Below are 18685 nucleotides of genomic sequence, written 5' to 3'. Positions count from 1 at the left end.
CAGTTCAGCTTGAGTGTATGGGTTTATTGAATGTCAAAGCATTTCTATGGGATCTGTGATCAACAAGGCCCTGTGATGCTCAGGGCTTTTCCATTCAGGTAGGAGCCAGCTTCCTTGAGGAAGTTCATGCTGAGGTGTTTGCTCAAGGTCAAAACAGATTTAGTGGGTAGGTGAGCAGTAACAGCATGGGTACCAAACTGTTCTGTGGAAATGCTGGGTTATTTTAATAGTTTTCCAATACTCAATTAAAAATGCTCTGGAAGAAATACAAGGCCTTCCTGAAATATTGATGTGGATGTACCCTTAATTGTTCAAAGGCTTTATAAAATATATGGCTGCATATCGATATGTATAATAGCATAAAATTTTACATGTAATATGGTAAAACATGATTAAAAAGGCACTCACATTTTCCTCCCATTTATCATCTTAATTTAAAATACTTGCAATAATAATTTTATAACTTTTTATAAAAATAGAAACAGGAACAAAATCAATGAACTGTAAATATCTGTAAAGCTATAATTGTTAGAAAATAAGTAGGTAGTAGTACTCATTTTAGTTCATTTTTCCCTTGATGAATAAATAAGTAGCATGCATTATTGCAAAAGGACAAAAACAGAAACAGCCCATGTAAGTCAAAACCAAGACTCACAAAAAAACACTGGGGCACATTTCACATTTCAATTGTGAAATCAAATGCATTTTTCCAAATAGAAAATTAACACGCTTTCAAAGGAAGCACCATGAAATAGAGTAGGTACCAACAGCAGTTTGAGGGTATCTGAATGTGGTATATGCTGCTTTATGGTAAAGAGTTAACTTGTAGACAAAAAGGGAAGGCATCCAGCAGCCACTTGAATGTGAGATTTTTTTTTGTTCCCCTTGATGCATACCGAGCTCTCCATTATTAGTCCTAATGATGGAAAATTGTAGTGTTGATACAAATCTTTTTTTTAAAGCAATGGGCGGGAGCTCCATTTGTTAGTAAGTTCTTTGTGACTGAAAGCCATGGATTGTACATCTACACTGCAGAAAAGGCTGGATGCTCTTTCCATAGCACAGCTAATTACTCCTACTGTGACCTTGCTGATCTGCAATGTTCCCCCCTGCATCTCATCTGCACGCCTGGTTCTGTGTGTGCATGGTGTCAGAGAATATGAAAAACCATATAATGAAAGCAGTTTCATGATGGAAAAAAGGGCTACTGGAGTTGCACTTGGTACAAAGGAGGTTCAATTATATGAGTAATTGTGATAATTTAGTCCATTCATGTACCCTTACTTGATCAAGAATGAGACTCACAAAGGAAAATTACTTTAACAAGAAAATAGAGCGAGGGGGGAATAAAGATAGGAGGAGAGAGAGAGGGGGGTTGGTGATGAAGAGAGAAAAACAAGATGGAACAAGAAAATAGATATACAGAGGGAAGGAGAACCAGACACACTACAACAGAGATGTGATAAAAGCTGACGTGCAGCTGTGTTACACAATTAAATTCAATTTTTTTTAAGCAATTGATGAATGCAACTACTGCAAATGTGCCTCAGTTAGCTATCATTTGTTGTTCCGTGACAGGAAAAGGATAATTACCTCTCAAAGTGAATCAAAAGACTGACATGCCCTTTAGACACAGCCATGAATGCAGAGCTCGACAGAATGCTTGAATAAGAATTCTGGAGCTTTTTTTTCCCCTTTATCACTGAACAAATTTTGTTAGATATAATGTAAGAACACCACCAGCAGATGCATTAAACCCTGGGAGTTCTAAGACACTAAGTAGCTTTATCTTTTAACTCTTCCAATCTGCAAAATAAAGCTCAATTTGCATTTCACTTCTATTTCATCCAAGAATAGTTTTATTTAGATTAAATTTATTTCTCACAAGAGCAATTTGATCCAACTGCTTTGGTGGCAGATTAAATTTTAATAACTGTAATAACATAGTCCCAACGTATGCTCCCAAAACCTCTATAAGACATTCATCTGTACCAGCATGAAATTTCCAATCATACTGATACCAGAACGAATGAAAATCAATTAGTATTAAGCAGGCTGCTGTGAATTTTCTGGTGTTTCAAGGTTAAAGAGAGCTGGCCAATAACACAAATAATAGAGGTAAATAAAATTACAAGAGGCATAGACAGGTTAGATAGCCAGAGTCTTTTCCCATGGTAGGGGTGCCTAAAACAGGTTTAAGGTAAGAGGGAGGTTTTAAGGGGATCTGAGGGGTAAATTTTTCACACAAAGGGTAGTTGGTATCTGGAATGAACTGCCAAAGAGGTGGTGGAGGCTGGAACAGTAACAACACTTAAGAGCCATCTGGACAGGTACTTGAATGAACAAGACAGAGAGCAATGTGGAATTAATGCAGGCATGTGGGATTAGTAGAGATAGGCATGAAGGTCAGCATAAATGCAGTAGGCCGAAGGGACTGTTCGGCACCGTATAACACTAACAACAACTCTAATTCTGCTTTAAATAATTTCCCATTTTGAGACTTTTTTAACCATGATCTTTGCTACTTTTCATTAAGAGTGCTGACTTCCCATTAATATTGAGATTTTATATATTTTGTAGATATTATTCTACAACATACTCAGGAGATTTTTTTTTCAAAGATTATTTGGTATAAAGCAAAGTGCCTATAAACAAATAGTGAAAATAACCAGTAAGTGCAAGATATCTTATGTTTCCTGCTCTTGTTATACATACTTTTCTGAGTCACCTTAGGTATTATCCCTTGCTCGGAGAATAACATTACTGTCTGCCGATTCCAATACTCCTAGCAGACTGAAATAATGACTGATGTCATAAAACATGCTATCAACTTTATTCCACGCCACCAATAACCTCTGTCCCATTAGATTTCCCCCACGCCTGTCGGTATAAAACTTACCTGATTGTGTTTCCAATTACATTCAGCGGTGCTCCTGGCCTACAAACAGCAATTGCTTCATTTCTGCATCTTCTGGCAATCTCCACGAGTTTTTTCCCAGATTTATCCACATTTCCAATCAAAAATGTTTCAGAAGTGTCACCATGGTATCCATTAAAATACACCTATTCAACCAAAGATTAATATGGAGTAAAAATAAATTCCTATTAACGTTTTCTGTTCAATTGACCTTTGAGGTGTTAAAAATTGACCAGAGTTGAAGAAATAATTTACAAGAAACATCGTTCAAAGGTTGACATGGTAGGTTATGCAAGGGAAAGGAGAACTAGGTTATTATTTCTCATCTTTCTTCCTTTCTCTTTCCCTTAACAATTCATAGATCCAATTACAATTTTATATTCAGTTTTCTATTTATAAAGCTTTACATTGTTTCCTGAAATGAGAAATGTTGCATGTTGCAAGTTACATGATCAGTTACTCCCTATGATCATTTGCCATGTGAAGCATTTTTATGTTATAATTTACATTCTCATAGTTATTTCAACTTTAAGAATGTTTCTTAGGTATCTATGTCTTTGACATTAAATTAACAGTTAATTCAAGGGAATCAATTCATTTTCAGTTTGTGGATGTATTAGCACATGCATGTTTGTACATGCATTACATTCACATTATTTTAGAAATTTATATGATAATTTTACAACATGTTGAAGATAAAAAAGCTAAACTGAAGTTATAAACAGGGCAGATTTAATATGAGTATCCAGGTGTTTAAGCAAAAGGAATATGCATTCTTTTGTTTTATTCACATCCACATAACAGATAATCTTAATTGCATTACACTTGGAGCAGGATACCTCAATCAAGGCTTTAATAGATGTGAAAGATATTGGTAGGAACAGTATTACAATCCTAGTAGAATGACATATGCAAGCCATTGCTGTCACTGAAGCCTATAATGACAGAGTATGATAATCACAGACCCCACTCAAAATCACCAGGAAGAGGAAGATCAAACTCTGCAGAGTGAAGGAAAAATGCCAGGCTTTTATACATTAGCTCATCTCTCACATCCATTCAAAGAAGCCTCCCAACACTGCAGTCCTCTACATTAACTACATTGTGGATCAATAACTATTATACCTTCTGAAGGGGACAACGTAGCAGGAGTGAGATAACATATCCTCTACCTTGCATTGATCATGATGCATCTAACTTACTCACAGACCTTTAGGAAAATCTGGTCCAATACGAAATAAAGGGAAAAGGAAGCAGCTGTTTTATTTGCGTGGAAATGAATTACACGCCCATTTATACATTCATATTCCTACTTCAGATTTTTTTCCTGTTACTGCTGGGAATCAAAATGGTGATCAAGTCCTTGTTATTTTCAGATGAAATACTCACTGTGACATCAATGTTGATAATATCCCCATCCTGAAGGGGTCGGCTGTAAAGAAAAAAAAATAAATATAAGAGGGATAGCTTAATAATCAGCACAATAGAATAATCAGATTAATAAGAGTGGATTAGAAAGGCCCAGCAACTATTTGCAACTACCTTACATTAAACAGAACATGCTATAAGTACTTAGCTTTTGATCTCCTCATTTAATAGCTGCACTATAATTACACTGTATTGTAGGACACCTGAAACAATACCAACTTGGACAATTTTTGATACTTCATTAAAATAATACTTTTTGTAAGGCATGGCTATGCATATACTATGCACTGGGACATTCAGTTCCAGGAGAGGAACCTGAGCATGCCATTCAAACTTAAAAATATAATGCAAGCAGAAATAAACACATTTGTTCAATAGACTGCAATGAAATTTAAGAAAACATTAGGACCATAGAAAAAAAAGAATTAAAATGTTTAAAATGAGCATGTCTATGCTTTGTAGTCCTACTGCTTGGTTAAAAAATGAGTGATATGAAAGGGCTAAATATCAAGTTAAGCAGTACTTTACAAAACATCAATCTTCCTGAGTATTCAGAGTCCCTATCAGCATATTACAATACATTTCTGACACAGTAGAAACTATCAATAAGTTAATATTGTATTCTGCGCTGCTTAATGACAAAACACTGAAAATTGAGTAAAATTCTAATTATGTGTTTCCTCCAGTCAAGCTGCACATGGCCCTGATAAATCCATTGAACATCTAATTTACATATATTAAACTAATATAATGCTTCCAAAACTGAAAATTTTGAATCTGAAGTCAAGCAATCTCTTTGTTCTCCATATGGCTAAATTTTACATTTTATTCTAGCAATGGCGAAGCAATAGCAGAGGGCAATAGTTGCAGTTTATTTCGCGGCCACATGCTGATATAAGAATAAGGACAATTTAAGTGTTGACAGGAGAACAAACTTTCAATGATGCACTTTTTAAAACAATTGGGTGATTAAGAAATATGTGTTAAAGGAGTCACACCTCAAAGTGTCTGAGATTATCATTTCAAGTTATTGAAATGTTTTTCTATGTCATCACAAAAGTGAACAGATTTAACCAGCTTCAAGACATTTTATTTTGAAAGGTAATCAACTGTACATGCGTGGACTGGGGATTTATATCTAATTCTCCATGATGAATGATAAAATCATTCTCGTATCAGCCTAAAATATAAAGAAATGTGCACTAGAATAAACTTACTTCTATTTTAGTAAGGATTACACAATTCATATGAGAGACTGCCATGAAGCCTACAATCACAGACAGGAAAAAATTCTCCTGTCCCTGCAGTGTCTCACAAAATTGTGATGATATATATCACAATACATACTCTCTCTCCATGATCAACTGGGAGAGCCAGTGTTACCTTTTGTTATATGACCTCTTGGCTCCAACTGGCCAACCCTCCCACTCCCACTACTTTGTGCACAAGATATCCATTCCTTCCAGGCCAAATGGAAGACAGAAAGACTCCATTACAAAAATAGATTCTTGCCTAAATCAATCTGCCATTTTCCAAATTTCACATATTGTTATATTGAATAAACAGGAAAATTCAAAGCAAATAAAAACAAAATTTATGCTCAATTTTTCCCCAGGGTTGCTAGCAGCCATGTCCTGGGGATCAATTAAGCACTGGAGACTCCTCACCGATACTAGAGAGCTGTGACCCGAAGAGCTGTGACCTGAAGAGAGATTAAAAAGCTATATTTTAAAAAAGGCCAATTTGTGGGAAGAAAGGAAAAATCCCCTCCAACCCCTCCCTACAGCACTCCAACTTCATCAAAGTTGGTGGTTTACTATAACAAGATGAGAAAGAGGAAAATTCAAATAGATAAAGACAAAATAAGGAAAAAAAAATCCAGTATGTACACAACATCAGCAGCTGAAAACAAAAAATGAAAGGTTAACGATTAAGAGGAGAATTTTCGTTAAAACACTTCAGTGTAAAAAAAATTGTTAAAACTGTCATGTCACAGAGAATAAAAGGTCTCCGTGCAAACCAGTAAACTTGCTTTCCTCCATGCAGATGCCAGCAGAGAAGTATGTATTTCCTGCATTCTTTGTTTTATTTCAGACTTTTAGAATTCACATTTTGTTTTATTTTGAAGTCAAATAATTTACCAATTTGCATAAGAAATATAATATCTCAGAAATGCAAATACAAGATTACTCAATGGACAAATTACCATAAACAAATACCTGTCGGGTATGCCATGACATACCACATTGTTCACAGAGGTGCAAACAGACTTTGGGAAACCTCCATAACCCAACGGTGAAGGGTATGCATTATTTCTGATAGTTTCATTATGAACAATGTAATCCAATTGCTCAGTTGTCATGCCAGCCTAAAATATAAAGAAGAATGCACTGAAAATAATCTACTTTTAACATACATGACATTAGTAAGGATTATACTAATATTGTGTTTTTTACTGACTAATAAAACTAGGAAGAAATACTGAAACTTTTGAAGCTACAGCTTCTTGATGAAATGATAATAATCTTTAAAGTCAATACACAGAATACTGTTTTGCTGCACAGGTAGATTTTAAAGGATACCAAATAACAAAGATTCACATGCTTTACATGAATAAACAACATCTCATTCTTCTCCACTACAGTAGAAATGTGGAAGTACAAACCAATATTATCTGCAGTTGTAAATTATGAAAAACAATCAATATTAAAAAAGCTTCTTTATTATCTGTATTACATCACCAAAAGTTGGTATTATAAAACATTAACTATAACTTTGGAACTGATACCTAAAGTACAAGCACATAACAGTTTTGTGGAACTAGTAATCTTTAATTCATACCACAGAGTTTATAACTTCAGCTATGCATTTCCTACAATAGGCATACATTCTTCTTGGAGATGTGACTTTCATTTCTGGCCATTTGAAAACTTTTTCTCATGCAGTCAGAAGCCAGAGAATCAGATGAATGGAGATTTTATATTAATGATTTTGTAAAATTCCAATTAATTTCTATTGGACAATTTGTGATTAGAACATGGCATATAAATAAAATTATGAAAATGAATGTGTGTCAATTAGGAAATTTTAGTATTCCTTTCTTTAGTTTTGCATTTAGATCTGCTTTATGCCAAAGTAATTACTGACATTGTAAAAACTTCAGAATGTGCATATTTCTGAATTGTCAACATCAATTTATCACTTTAGAGATAAAAATGATAGGCACAAATGTTGTCTTTAACACTTAAAAAAGTCCTCTGTAAAAAATATGGTTTTGTTTTATAATCATATATATGTAATAGAAATGATTTAGAGAACTGTCAAAACACTATTCCCTTATAAATGAAGTTTTGTTTTGTAACCTGAAACTTTTCAAATATAATTTAACTGCAAATTAAATGGGCAATTAAAATATAAGAACAAGCTTATGAAATCGAAATTCTAAATCTCATAATTATAACAAAGAGGGCAGAAGAGGCATGAAGATGCAGGCAAAATTGTTGAAATGGTCCTTTCTCAGTTAACCTTTAGAACAACATACATTACCTTTAAACTCCTTCCAGCAAAGAGGAGGATCTGGCGAGCCAGTTGACAGGCTTGTCGAAGGCCCTGAATCTGATCTTCATCTTTAATTTCGATGTAGTCTCCCCAGTCTGGTATAATGCCTGTCGTCACATAGTCTGGTTTCTTTATGTGCTTGAAAAAAAAGATTGAAAATGAAGATGAGAAAACTAGAGCGTGACAATGGGATCATTTTCTCAAAAAGAGACTCCTGCTTCATGGCAGTTTGCCCTGAGTGTTATAGTGTCGACCCTTCCTGAGCCATCAGACAAACCCCAAGGCTGCTGCAATATTTCTTCAAATGCCCTTTTGAACTTAACATTGCCCACTTCTAAATTCCTAAGAACACTGTTAACTCAAAGGACTAACAAAAATAGCAGCTTGCTGTTTTTAGCCTTCAGTTGACGAACACAAATGGGAAGAGCATATTTACTTATTTTTAAAAAATTGTGAAACCTTTATTAATTTTGATGAAACACAGCCTTTTAACCTACATTTCCTTTTGGCAAAATGAATTATTCATTGTTACTTTAATATGTAAAATGCAAGTACTTAAACATGAAAGCGTGCCTTAGCTATATGGTTCAAAGAGACAATTCCACTGAAGCTAAGATCTTTGTGAATACAACATCCAATAAGAATAAAAAATGCAGAATTCAGAAAGGCACAACTAAATATTTTAAAAGACATGTTATAACTCTACATTTGATAAAAATATCCCTTTGTAGCATGGTGTATCCCAAATCAGTTTGAGGAACCACCTTCATTGTTTTATTTTAACCATATTGAACCAGGAAGGTATTGTGCTTCATATTAACAACATTGCTAGTGCAACAAACTCATATTTTTTGGCCAAATATGGCTTAAACTGTATGCCCTTTAATATAACATTCAAATACTAATTATCCAAATGAAATTTAATAAAAGGAAAACGTTGATCTCCCCCACCATGTGCTTGTCTTCAAAACCATTATATGTTATAAAAATCCACTCTTTTCTGCCTAATATCCTAGTTCTGTATCCTTTCCTGACCTTAACCACAATTACCTATTGAGTCTTCATCATTATTTCTGCTTAACTTGTCACATCTCTCATCTTACCTTAACCTCTCTTATAGGTAATAACAAAAATCAGCAGGGAGTTGTGTTGAAAGAATAATACTGTAAGTCAATAGCAATGTACCTTAGGTACAGGGTAAGAAGGTCCAACAATAGCCGGATGGACGACTCGGTAGGAGGCACGTTGCCAAAAGATACATCTTATAAGCTGAACCCCAAATGCTTTGAGCTTCTGGGCAGTGTTGAATTGTAATGAGGAAACTCTGCAACAAACAGGCACATATCCTGTCGACACAAAAATGAGATTGACTGCAATTACCAGCAGTTTGCAATAATTTTTCTGGTTAATCAAAATGCAATTTTTAATGCATCAACACAAAAGGTTCATAGATATTAAAACATTACAGGTCAGGCCAATAGTTAGGTAGAGGCCTCAGGCCAAGGAATGGTAAAGGGACCCCTAGATATCGATGATCGAATGTGAGGGAGTATGTAATTGGTTACTGGGGTAAGGGGAGTTTGATAGTCATGGGAGGATCGGGACAGTTTAGAAGACCTTGTGTCTGTTCCATCAGCACTGCACCAAGAAGGGCTGCAGTATACATTGCACAAACATATATTTCAATGGGTCATCACTTTGATTGAAAAAGTAGGTGCAGGGAAGTGTTTTCTTTATTTTACTTAAATTTAGTGTTATTAAGTAATTTCTGGAACTTTAATATGTTATCTTGCAATTTTAAAAAATGTTGTAATCTTCTTAATTATTTAAATCCATGATTAATTTTTAAATTCTTTGAAGATCAGAGAAAATTAAAGATCATTCCAAGGTCTTTAGTGGCAACACTATGTTAAAAAGGCAATGAGGGTTATTTGGGGGAAAGTAGCACATCAGTGTTAATAGTTAAAGCCAAGTGGTCATTTGCAGCGAACTCTGCCCCATGGGATGGCCCTGATAGACAGTGATTAAGGTATTAGGACAGTGAAACTGCAAAAAGCAAGTGTGACTACAGGAAAAATGCAAGTATTGAGCAAGGACAGCAGCAAGATTAAGCAAGAAGTTTGAGTAACTTCTCATTTAGGTAACATTAAGTACAAACTGCATTTCCATGAACTTTTGCACCAGTTTAAAAAAGGTATTGAATTAAAAGTTAGACCCTCCCACAAAACTAATCACACCTTCCAGGAAACTGAAAATAATGCCATTGGTTGAGTTTTAAAGGTATAATTAGCACTTTTATGAAGACTCCAAACACAACTTCTTTAAAATTTACTAAAAAAAATGACAATTGCACACCAATATATCTAGCAAGTGGTTCCACCTGGATTTTTAAGATTCTTAAGAGATTTACGATATCTTTATTAGTCACATGTACATCGAAACACACAGTGAAATGCACCGTTTGCGTAGAGTGTTCTGGTGGCAGCCTGCAAGTGTGGCCACGCTTCTGGTGCCAACATAGCCTGCCCACAACTTTTGTAACCCATATATCTTTGAAATGTGGGAGGAAACTGGAGCACCTGCAGGAAACCCACGCAGACATGGGGAGAACGTACAAACTCCTTACAGACAGTGGCGGGAATTGAACCCGGATCGCTGGTGCTGTAATAGCGTTATGCTAACCACTGTAATTTTGTGTTATTTAAATCAGGCTGCTTATACTCTATTTAAAAATATTTATCTCTACAATGTGTTTCTGAAAATAAAGCTAATTTCTGCTTCATTAATTAAATTACACCAAGTCACAACTTTTAAATACATCAAGGAATATTCTTTAAAGCATTTAAGGAATACATTTTTAAACATCATCCAATTATGTTGATTGATGCCAGGTTTTATTTTCAACAATATGCAGCTGAGTTTGCAAAAATAAAGGAAGAAAACTACCTCAAAATCTCACACAATTTGGAGATGAACTTTGCACAGTTTTATCAATTTTGTTGAAGTGAAAATGCTGCCAGAGTGGGTTTTAAACTAATTACGTCAGAAAATCAAATTTTCAAACATTCCTTTAAACAAAAGTGAATGCACTAATGTACATTAATGTATTCTACTGATAATTTCCAGCTTTCCTCTTTGTTTCAGGTTTCCAGCAATTGCACTGTTTTCCCTCTCTCCCTTTTGCATCTCCTATACTTGCACCTCCTCCAGACAGATCAGCTACAATTAACAAGCCTTCTTGCTAAGCTGGAAACACCAGCACTTGTATTGTTTAGTCTTTCCTGGTCTCTAATCTATCAAAGGCTTTCCATTTGTTCTCTCTATCTCTCCCCTTTCGCTTCAACTTAAAGCATGTTTGATTTGTAACTTTTCCCAGTTCTGATGGAGGGCCATTAACCTGAAATGTTTACTCTGTTTCCCTTTCCACAGATGCTGGATGAGCTGCTCAGCACTTCAGCTGTTTTCTGTTTTCTAATGAATACACTGAATTTGATGTCTGCAAGGCTAACAAGAGATCACAATGAAATGACAGGAAGACTTCATCAAGAAATATGGAGGAATCCAGTATCAGCTTCCCACAGGGCTTCAAGGAGCTTGCACCAGGAGAGAAGTAATGACCAATAAAAAGAGTTCTCTGATGGACTCAACCACGATGCAGCCTCTGATCGCCAATGTTTCACATTCCATTACAGCACAAGTGAATGCTGCAATAGACTCTCAGACAACGTTCCTCCAAGTTCCCTTCGCAACTCTTTGGTTTGCTCTTCCACCTCCACCAACCACTCCCCTACTCATGGCAACTGCAGGAGGTGCAGCACCTGCCCTTTTCCCTCTTCCCATTCCATCATCCAGGGACCCAAACAGTCCTTCCAGGTGAAGCAGCAGTTCAATTGTACTTCTTCTAATCTAGCACATTGTACTGGGTGCTCATTATGTAGACTCCTTTACTCTGGAGAACCCAAACACAGATTGGTTGACCAATATGCAGAACACCTCACTCAGTCAACAAGGGTGACCTTGATCTATCAGTGCTTATCACACTATTTCTCCATCTCACTCTGACCCTGAACTCTCTGCCTTTGGCCTCCTATACTGATCACATTGATCTGTATAGGAGGCCAAAGCGCGACGTAAGCTTGAGGAATAGCACCCCACCTTCCTTCGAGGCACCCTCCTGTAATATTTTTGTCTCTCCACGGATGCTGCCTGATCTGCTGATTATGTCCAGAATTCTCCTTTGTTTTACATTTCCAGCAACTGCTGTGTTTAGCAACTCATATTCCCAGCATGTTCTTGTGGTTTCTTTTCTCATACTGCTCTCATCCATCTATTAGATAAGTGGTACTGAAAGGATTATATGTCACCTGGACAGCCTGGGCCTCCATCCTATCACGGATGTTCCCTTTGTTCTCTCCGCCTGTCTCCCATTATGCAACTCAAAGCACACTTGTTTTCTCACTTTTCCTACTCCCCACGGGAGTTGCCTAAGCCCCCCTGATTATTTCCAGCACTTTCTGTTTTTATTTAAGTCATCCAAGCTCAGCCTGCTGCCATGCAAGCCAAGCTTTCAAAATAGCTTGTTGGGTGTCACCAGCGTCCAGCAATTTGTCTTACTGCATGCTAGAATTGCTACCATAGTTACCCACCACCCCACCCAGGGAGTGGCAGTGGCTACGTGGAGTTGCCCACTCTCAGGATGATATCATTTGTTCTCCCCTGTCAATGTTTGCTGCTGCCTCTCAGGCAGCCAACCTTGACTGCACTCTGAAATCAGACCTTCTAAGTCCAAAGCTGTTTTAAATTGTCCTACTGTTTCCTCTACTGAAAATCAAGCCTTGCTATGGAAACTTGGATGCAGAGGAAAACAAAGACAAAAAAAACTCATGGAGGACTGGTATTAAGGGATTGCACAATGGTTATTTTCTAAAAGGCAGGATTTTATTTATAATTTTTTTGGAAATGTTTCTTTTGTCTTGGCTTTTATTTTGGCATTGTGCCAATGGATGTTATGATGGGCAGCAGTATGAGGAAGCTAGGACCACAAGTGAATGGGGAAGTGATTCCTGCTGCCAAAGTATGCAAGGCTAAGAGAGGATATTAACCAGAGCCTTTAACTCAGTAAAGCAGTTCTTTCTGATGTCACAATGTCTGTTTTACATCCTTCTAGCTGATTTTAGTTGTGCATGCATATACTCTTATCAATATGGTGTTTAATTTGGTATAAAACTAAATTTTATAGCCTACATCCTGATTGGATGTGATATATTGAGCAAAGTCTGAGATTTGAGGTCAAGTGGCTGGAATACAGCATATGAAAAAGCATTCACTTACCTAGACCACATGAAGCTGTTGAACTTCTTGAGGTTTTGCTACCAGATTCCTTGCAACCTGATCCCTGACATTTTCTGCCATAGCTTTTAGCTTCAATTGCCCACTAAGACTTAGTCTGAAAAGCATCTTCGATCTCTGAGCAAAGAGAACATCTCTCCCGAACTCTACTGCACCAAGGTGTCCATTCAGCACTGGAACACTTTCCATCTCCTCCTTTCTCCTTTGTGCCATTCTTCACACACAATATATATAAATTAATTTACAGTTTAAATTTGACTATTTCAAGTTATTTGAAATTTCCAAAACTTTTAACCAAATTCCTACTTTATTGCATCACTTGCACTGCAATATTTTGAAAAATTAAAGGTCCTAGCCCAAAACATCTTTAAAGTACGTCATTTTGCTCAGTAAACCCTTTTCTGATCTAAAACATACCTCCAGATGGCCAAAGAGAACTTGATTCACTTACGTAGATTTGTATTGATGTTTTCTAGATCCACATAAGGTGGTGCCTCCAAAAGTCTCTGCCATCCACTGGGATAAAATTATCAGTCTAGAATGCTGAGTTTACTCAAAAATAAGTTCAAGGTGTGGCGACTCACCGTTTAGTCGGGCGAACCAGCTCAGCAGTCGGGTCGCGCGGCGTCGGAGCGACGAGGCCCAAGATGGCGGCGGGCCTTGTCTTTCCGAGCAATGGGGAGAACCCGCACGCGGGAAAGTCTTGATGACGTAGTACTTACATCATTGCCGGTTGCATTGGGTGGGAACAGTTTCCTTTAAAGGGCCCGCGCAAGGCGGGAAAATAAACCAGTTCTTGTTTGGCAATCCTCCGACTAGCGTCTTGTTTTATTTCGCGGTAGCAACCGCTACATTGGTGACCCCGACGGTCCAAACGGCTTTTGGACCCGCGCAATGGACGACAGTGCAGCAGCCAACACAGTGGCCCTCAAGCTGCCCACCTTTTGGACCTTCGGCCTCTCCCGTCGTGAGCGCGCCGCCCGCCTGCTTCATCTGGATGGCCTGGGGGACAGATCCCCATCCGCCCTAATGAATGAGATGCTGGCATTGGCCGAGGGACACAAGCCATGCCTGATGTTCAAACAGGCCTTCCTCGAACAGCTCCCCGATGACATCCACTTGTTGTTAGCTGACGCCGACTTCAGCAACCCCCGTGAGGTGGCCGCCCGGGCAGATGTCTTGTGGAGGGCCAAGCGTGAGAGCGGTTCATCCGTCAGTCAAATCACCAGGCCGCGAGCCCAACGCCCGCCTCGCCCGGCCCCAGCAACCGAGCAGCCACACCCCACGAACGCAGACGACGGCACGGGTGACCAGCTGTGCTTCTACCATCAGAGGTGGGGTGCGGAGGCCCGTCGATGCCGCCCACCCTGCAAGTTTCAGGGAAATGCCAGGGCCAGCCGCGGCTGATGGCTACGGCGGCTGGCCACCGACAGAACCTCCTCTTCGTTCAGGACAAGAAATCTGGACGGCGTTTCCTCGTTGATACTGGAGCGGAGGTCAGTATTTTGCCCCTGACCGACCATCCACAACCTATCCTTGGGCATCGACTACACGGCCCTAGCTGACGCACAGCAGGCCGACGACGAACTGCCCAGCTACAGAACCGCAGTCTCAGGCCTGCAGCTCCGCGATTTCTTGGTTGGTCCAGGTCAGCGGACCCTACTTTGCGACGTTGCGACTGGTCAGCCCCGCCCTATAGTCCCTGCAGCCTGGCGGAGACGCGTTTCTGACTCGGTACATGGGTTGGCGCACCCGTCCATCAGATCAACTGTCCGACTGGTCGCCAGCAAGTTTGTCTGGCACGGCCTGCGCATACAGGTCAGTGAGTGGGCCAGGACTTGTCCACACTGCCAGACGTCAAAAATCCAGCGATACACCAAGGTCCCGCCACAGCGGTTCGAGCCTACCCGTAGGAGGTTCGACCACATACACATCGACCTTGTGGGCCCTCTGCCAGTTTCAAGAGGAGCCCGGTATCTCCTTACCATCGTGGACCGGTTCACGAGGTGGCCTGAGGCAACCCCCCTGACTGACATCACGACTGATTCCTGCGCCCGGGCGCTGCTCACAACTTGGGTCTCACGTTTTGGTTTTCCGACCCACATCACTTCAGACAGAGGCACCCAATTCACTTCCAGTCTCTGGGCTGCATTAGCGAACCTGCTAGGGACGCAGCTGCGCACGACCACGGCCTACCATCCTCAATCAAACGGGTTGGTGGAACGTTTTCACCGCCATCTGAAATCAGCCTTGATGGCCCGCTTGAAGGGTCCTAACTGGGTTGATGAGCTGCCTTGGGTCCTGCTCGGCATACGCACTGCCCCCAAAGAAGACCTCCACACTTTGTCAGCTGAGCTTGTGTACAGGGCGCCCCTAGTTGTCCCCGGGGATTTCATACCTGCCCTCCGGGACCAAGGGGAACAACCCCCAGCAGTCCTACAAAGACTGCGCGAGAAGCTTGGCAACTTGGCCCCGATTCCCACCTCATGGCACGGTCAAGCCCCATCCTGCCAGCCCAAAGAACTACGGGACTGTCAGTTTGTTTTCGTTCGCAGGGGCACACCTCGGGCGCCGTTGCAACGACCATATGAGGGACTGTTCCGAGTCATAAGGAATAATGGATCCACCTTTATTTTGGACGTTGGAGGCAGGGAACAGGTTTTCACGATGGACCGCCTCAAACCGGCCCATTTGGATCTGCAACAACCTGTCGAGGTTGCAACGCCGCGACGCAAAGGCCGGCCCCCTAAGCGGCAGCTGGCACAGCCCGCGGACCTTGGGGACTGTATCGCCGGTTCTGGGGGGGGTAGTGTGGCGACTCACCGTTTAGTCGGGCAAACCGGCTCGGCAGTCAGGTCGCGCAGCGTCGGAGCGACGAGGCCCAGTTGCACTGGGCGGGAACAGTCTCCCTTAAAGGGCCCGCGCAAGGCAGGAAAATAAACCAGTTCTTGTTTGGCAATCCTCCGACTAGCGTCTTGTTTTATTTCGCGGTAGCAACCGCTACAAAGGAAAATTTCTCTTGCTGAGTAATGGCTCACTGACATCACACAATGGTTGCTGTGAGCCTGCAATAACACACTGCAGATTTTCAGGTTTTAGTTTTCTTTCTTTTGGGAGCAGTTGAGCACAGAAAAAGAATTTGTTCACAGAGGAAATGTTAAAACAAACTCACACTTACATGAGGTCTAGCTGTTAATTCAGAATTACACTGAGAGTAGATTAAGAGCAGATTATCTTCCCACTTGTGATAAATGGAACACAGCAGAGGAAGACATAATCATTTATTGAAGACAAAAGAGACTGCAGATGCTGGAATCTGGAACAAAAAAACAGAAGACTATAAGAACTCAATGCGTCAGGCAGCATCTGTGAAGGCAAAAGGTGTAAGATGTTTCAAGTCAAGATCCTGCATCCTGATGCAGGGTCTTGAGCTGAAATGTCAAGATACACCTTTTCCCTCCGTAGTTGATGCTAGACTCACTGAGTTCTTCCAATGTTCTGTTTTTAAATCATTTATTGAGTTTACTTCTTGCCATAACATTTCAAAAATATCAGTATTCCATTAGTTTTATCATAAAACAGCAGTTTGCTTTCTCTTGTACAATATAATCTTTGCTAGTAATCCAAAAGCAAAATACTGCACCTACTAGTAATTAGAAATAAACAGAAAATGCTGAAAATACTCAGCAGATCAGGCAGGTTCTGTAGAGAGAGAATTAGAGTTAATATTTCAGGTTGATGATCTTTCATCTGATGAATCCCACCACAGCAGCTGGTGAATTTAAATTTGAGTAACTAAATAAACCTAGAACGTAAAATAAAAGCTGGTCTTAGTAACAGCAACATGAAGTTACTAGATTGTCATAAAAACTCACCAATATTCTTCAGTGAAGGAAACTTGCCAGCCTTAGTTGGTCTGGCGTATATGTGACTCTGGACCCTCTTTTCAATTCTGGAGTAATTATGATGGACAATAAATAATGGCATTGCTAGTGACATCTATGTCCTGTGAATGAATTAAACAAAAACCTCTGCAGTTGATTCTTCGCTGTCCTTTAAAATGGCTTTTCAAGACACTGTTCAGAGGAGTAATTAGGAATGGACAATAAAAAAAAAACTGGCTGTAGATCCATTACATTTTTAGATTCTGTAGTTTCTTTTTATCTTTAATAACTCCATGAGTTGCCACTGCTCATATCTTCAAAAAGTCTTAATTTATTGATATCAGGGTAAAATTCTTAGAAAAAAGTTGGGTGTTATTCTAGGATGCTAAGTTTATTTTGTTCACACTAAAAACTCATCCATCCTATGTGATTCTCCTTGTTTTCATAAGATTGAAGAGTAATATGATAGCAGGTCAGTTTGAGCTTGGGTCACAAATCAAGCAAGAAGGTCCTATACAGTGTTAGGTTTTGGGTACCTTAAATCTCAGGCATTATTACCATTTGAATCATTGACCACCCTCCTATTTATGTTGGAAATCAGGCAGCATTTCCTAATTGCAGCCCCACATTTATAAACAGATTTTGAATAAGGTTGCACCTCTTGATTGCAGATATTATTTTAATATTCTTGAACACATTTTCACCCCTATAATAAGTAGAAGGTATGTTCTGACTTTTTGATACTTCCCAAGAGGTTTCAATGGAGGAAGTCAAGGCAAGGAGGAAGCATCTTTCCCCAGAAGGCCATAATAAAGGACTGAAGTAGATAGAAGGGTCAGTGACATGAGCTTCATCCCCAGGACATGGGTTCAGTATAGGAAGCAGTTCACTGTCTGCCCAAGGACAGTAAGGGCAAGTACAATGTTTCAGCAGCCTTCCATTAACTTTACTTAAGTCACTAGGGAGCATCTTTTTGAAATAGTAGGGTTGGTAAACATTTTTAAAGTGCTATGGGTGAGAAATGAATGGAAGGAAATCATTAAATCAGAGAATTATTATATAGAATTATACCTTTCCATAAAAGCTTACGCCAGGTTTCTTTGCCAGATTTTCATCAGTACAGTTCAGTTTGTCCTATTTACCAGCTCTTTCTTTGCAGCCTTGTAATTTTTTTTCCGTCAAGTACTTATCAAATTCCTTTCTGAAAGCCATGATTTAATGTGATTCCACCACATTTTCAGGCTTTGCATTCCAGATCAGAACTGTCAGTTAATATTGTCAGACAGTAAATTCACTACCTATATCCAAGATAGCATTCAGTGTTACACTGAACAGAATATGTCTGAATGGTTTGAAGGCTCTTTACTGTTGAATGAAGAGAGTAGTAGAGGATATATGAAGGCAGAGCAGAAGAATGAACATATCAACAGAATTAGCTGATCCCTCATATTACTTATTTTTCAAGTGGTCCTCTTTCCTTTTTATTTCCTTATCCTCTCTGGCCTTCTTCTGGATTGCTGCTACCTTGCCTCCTTCAAATGCAGCACAT

At 39.4% G+C, this 18685-nt stretch overlaps 1 protein-coding gene across 2 annotated transcripts in view; it reads right to left on the bottom strand.

Moving 5' to 3' along the window:
* metap1d (methionyl aminopeptidase type 1D (mitochondrial)) overlaps positions 1-18685 on the bottom strand; it is a 112212-nt gene that overhangs the window by 49186 nt on the left and 44341 nt on the right. For both annotated transcript variants that reach the window (XR_007957484.1, XM_052029753.1), the window contains exons 2-6: positions 9089-9249; positions 7892-8041; positions 6565-6713; positions 4307-4349; positions 2900-3063 (exon numbers count right to left, since the gene is read on the bottom strand). Coding sequence is in view for 1 of the 2 variants with exons in the window: in XM_052029753.1 (XP_051885713.1) it covers positions 2900-3063; positions 4307-4349; positions 6565-6713; positions 7892-8041; positions 9089-9249 (667 nt within the window). In the remaining variant the exon portion in view is untranslated. The remainder of the gene's footprint in view (positions 1-2899; positions 3064-4306; positions 4350-6564; positions 6714-7891; positions 8042-9088; positions 9250-18685) is intronic.

Source organism: Pristis pectinata, chromosome 1 (genome assembly GCF_009764475.1).
Source record: "Pristis pectinata isolate sPriPec2 chromosome 1, sPriPec2.1.pri, whole genome shotgun sequence".
Taxonomy (NCBI): Eukaryota; Metazoa; Chordata; class Chondrichthyes; order Rhinopristiformes; family Pristidae; genus Pristis; species Pristis pectinata.
This window is presented reverse-complemented; position numbering and strand designations above follow the sequence as displayed.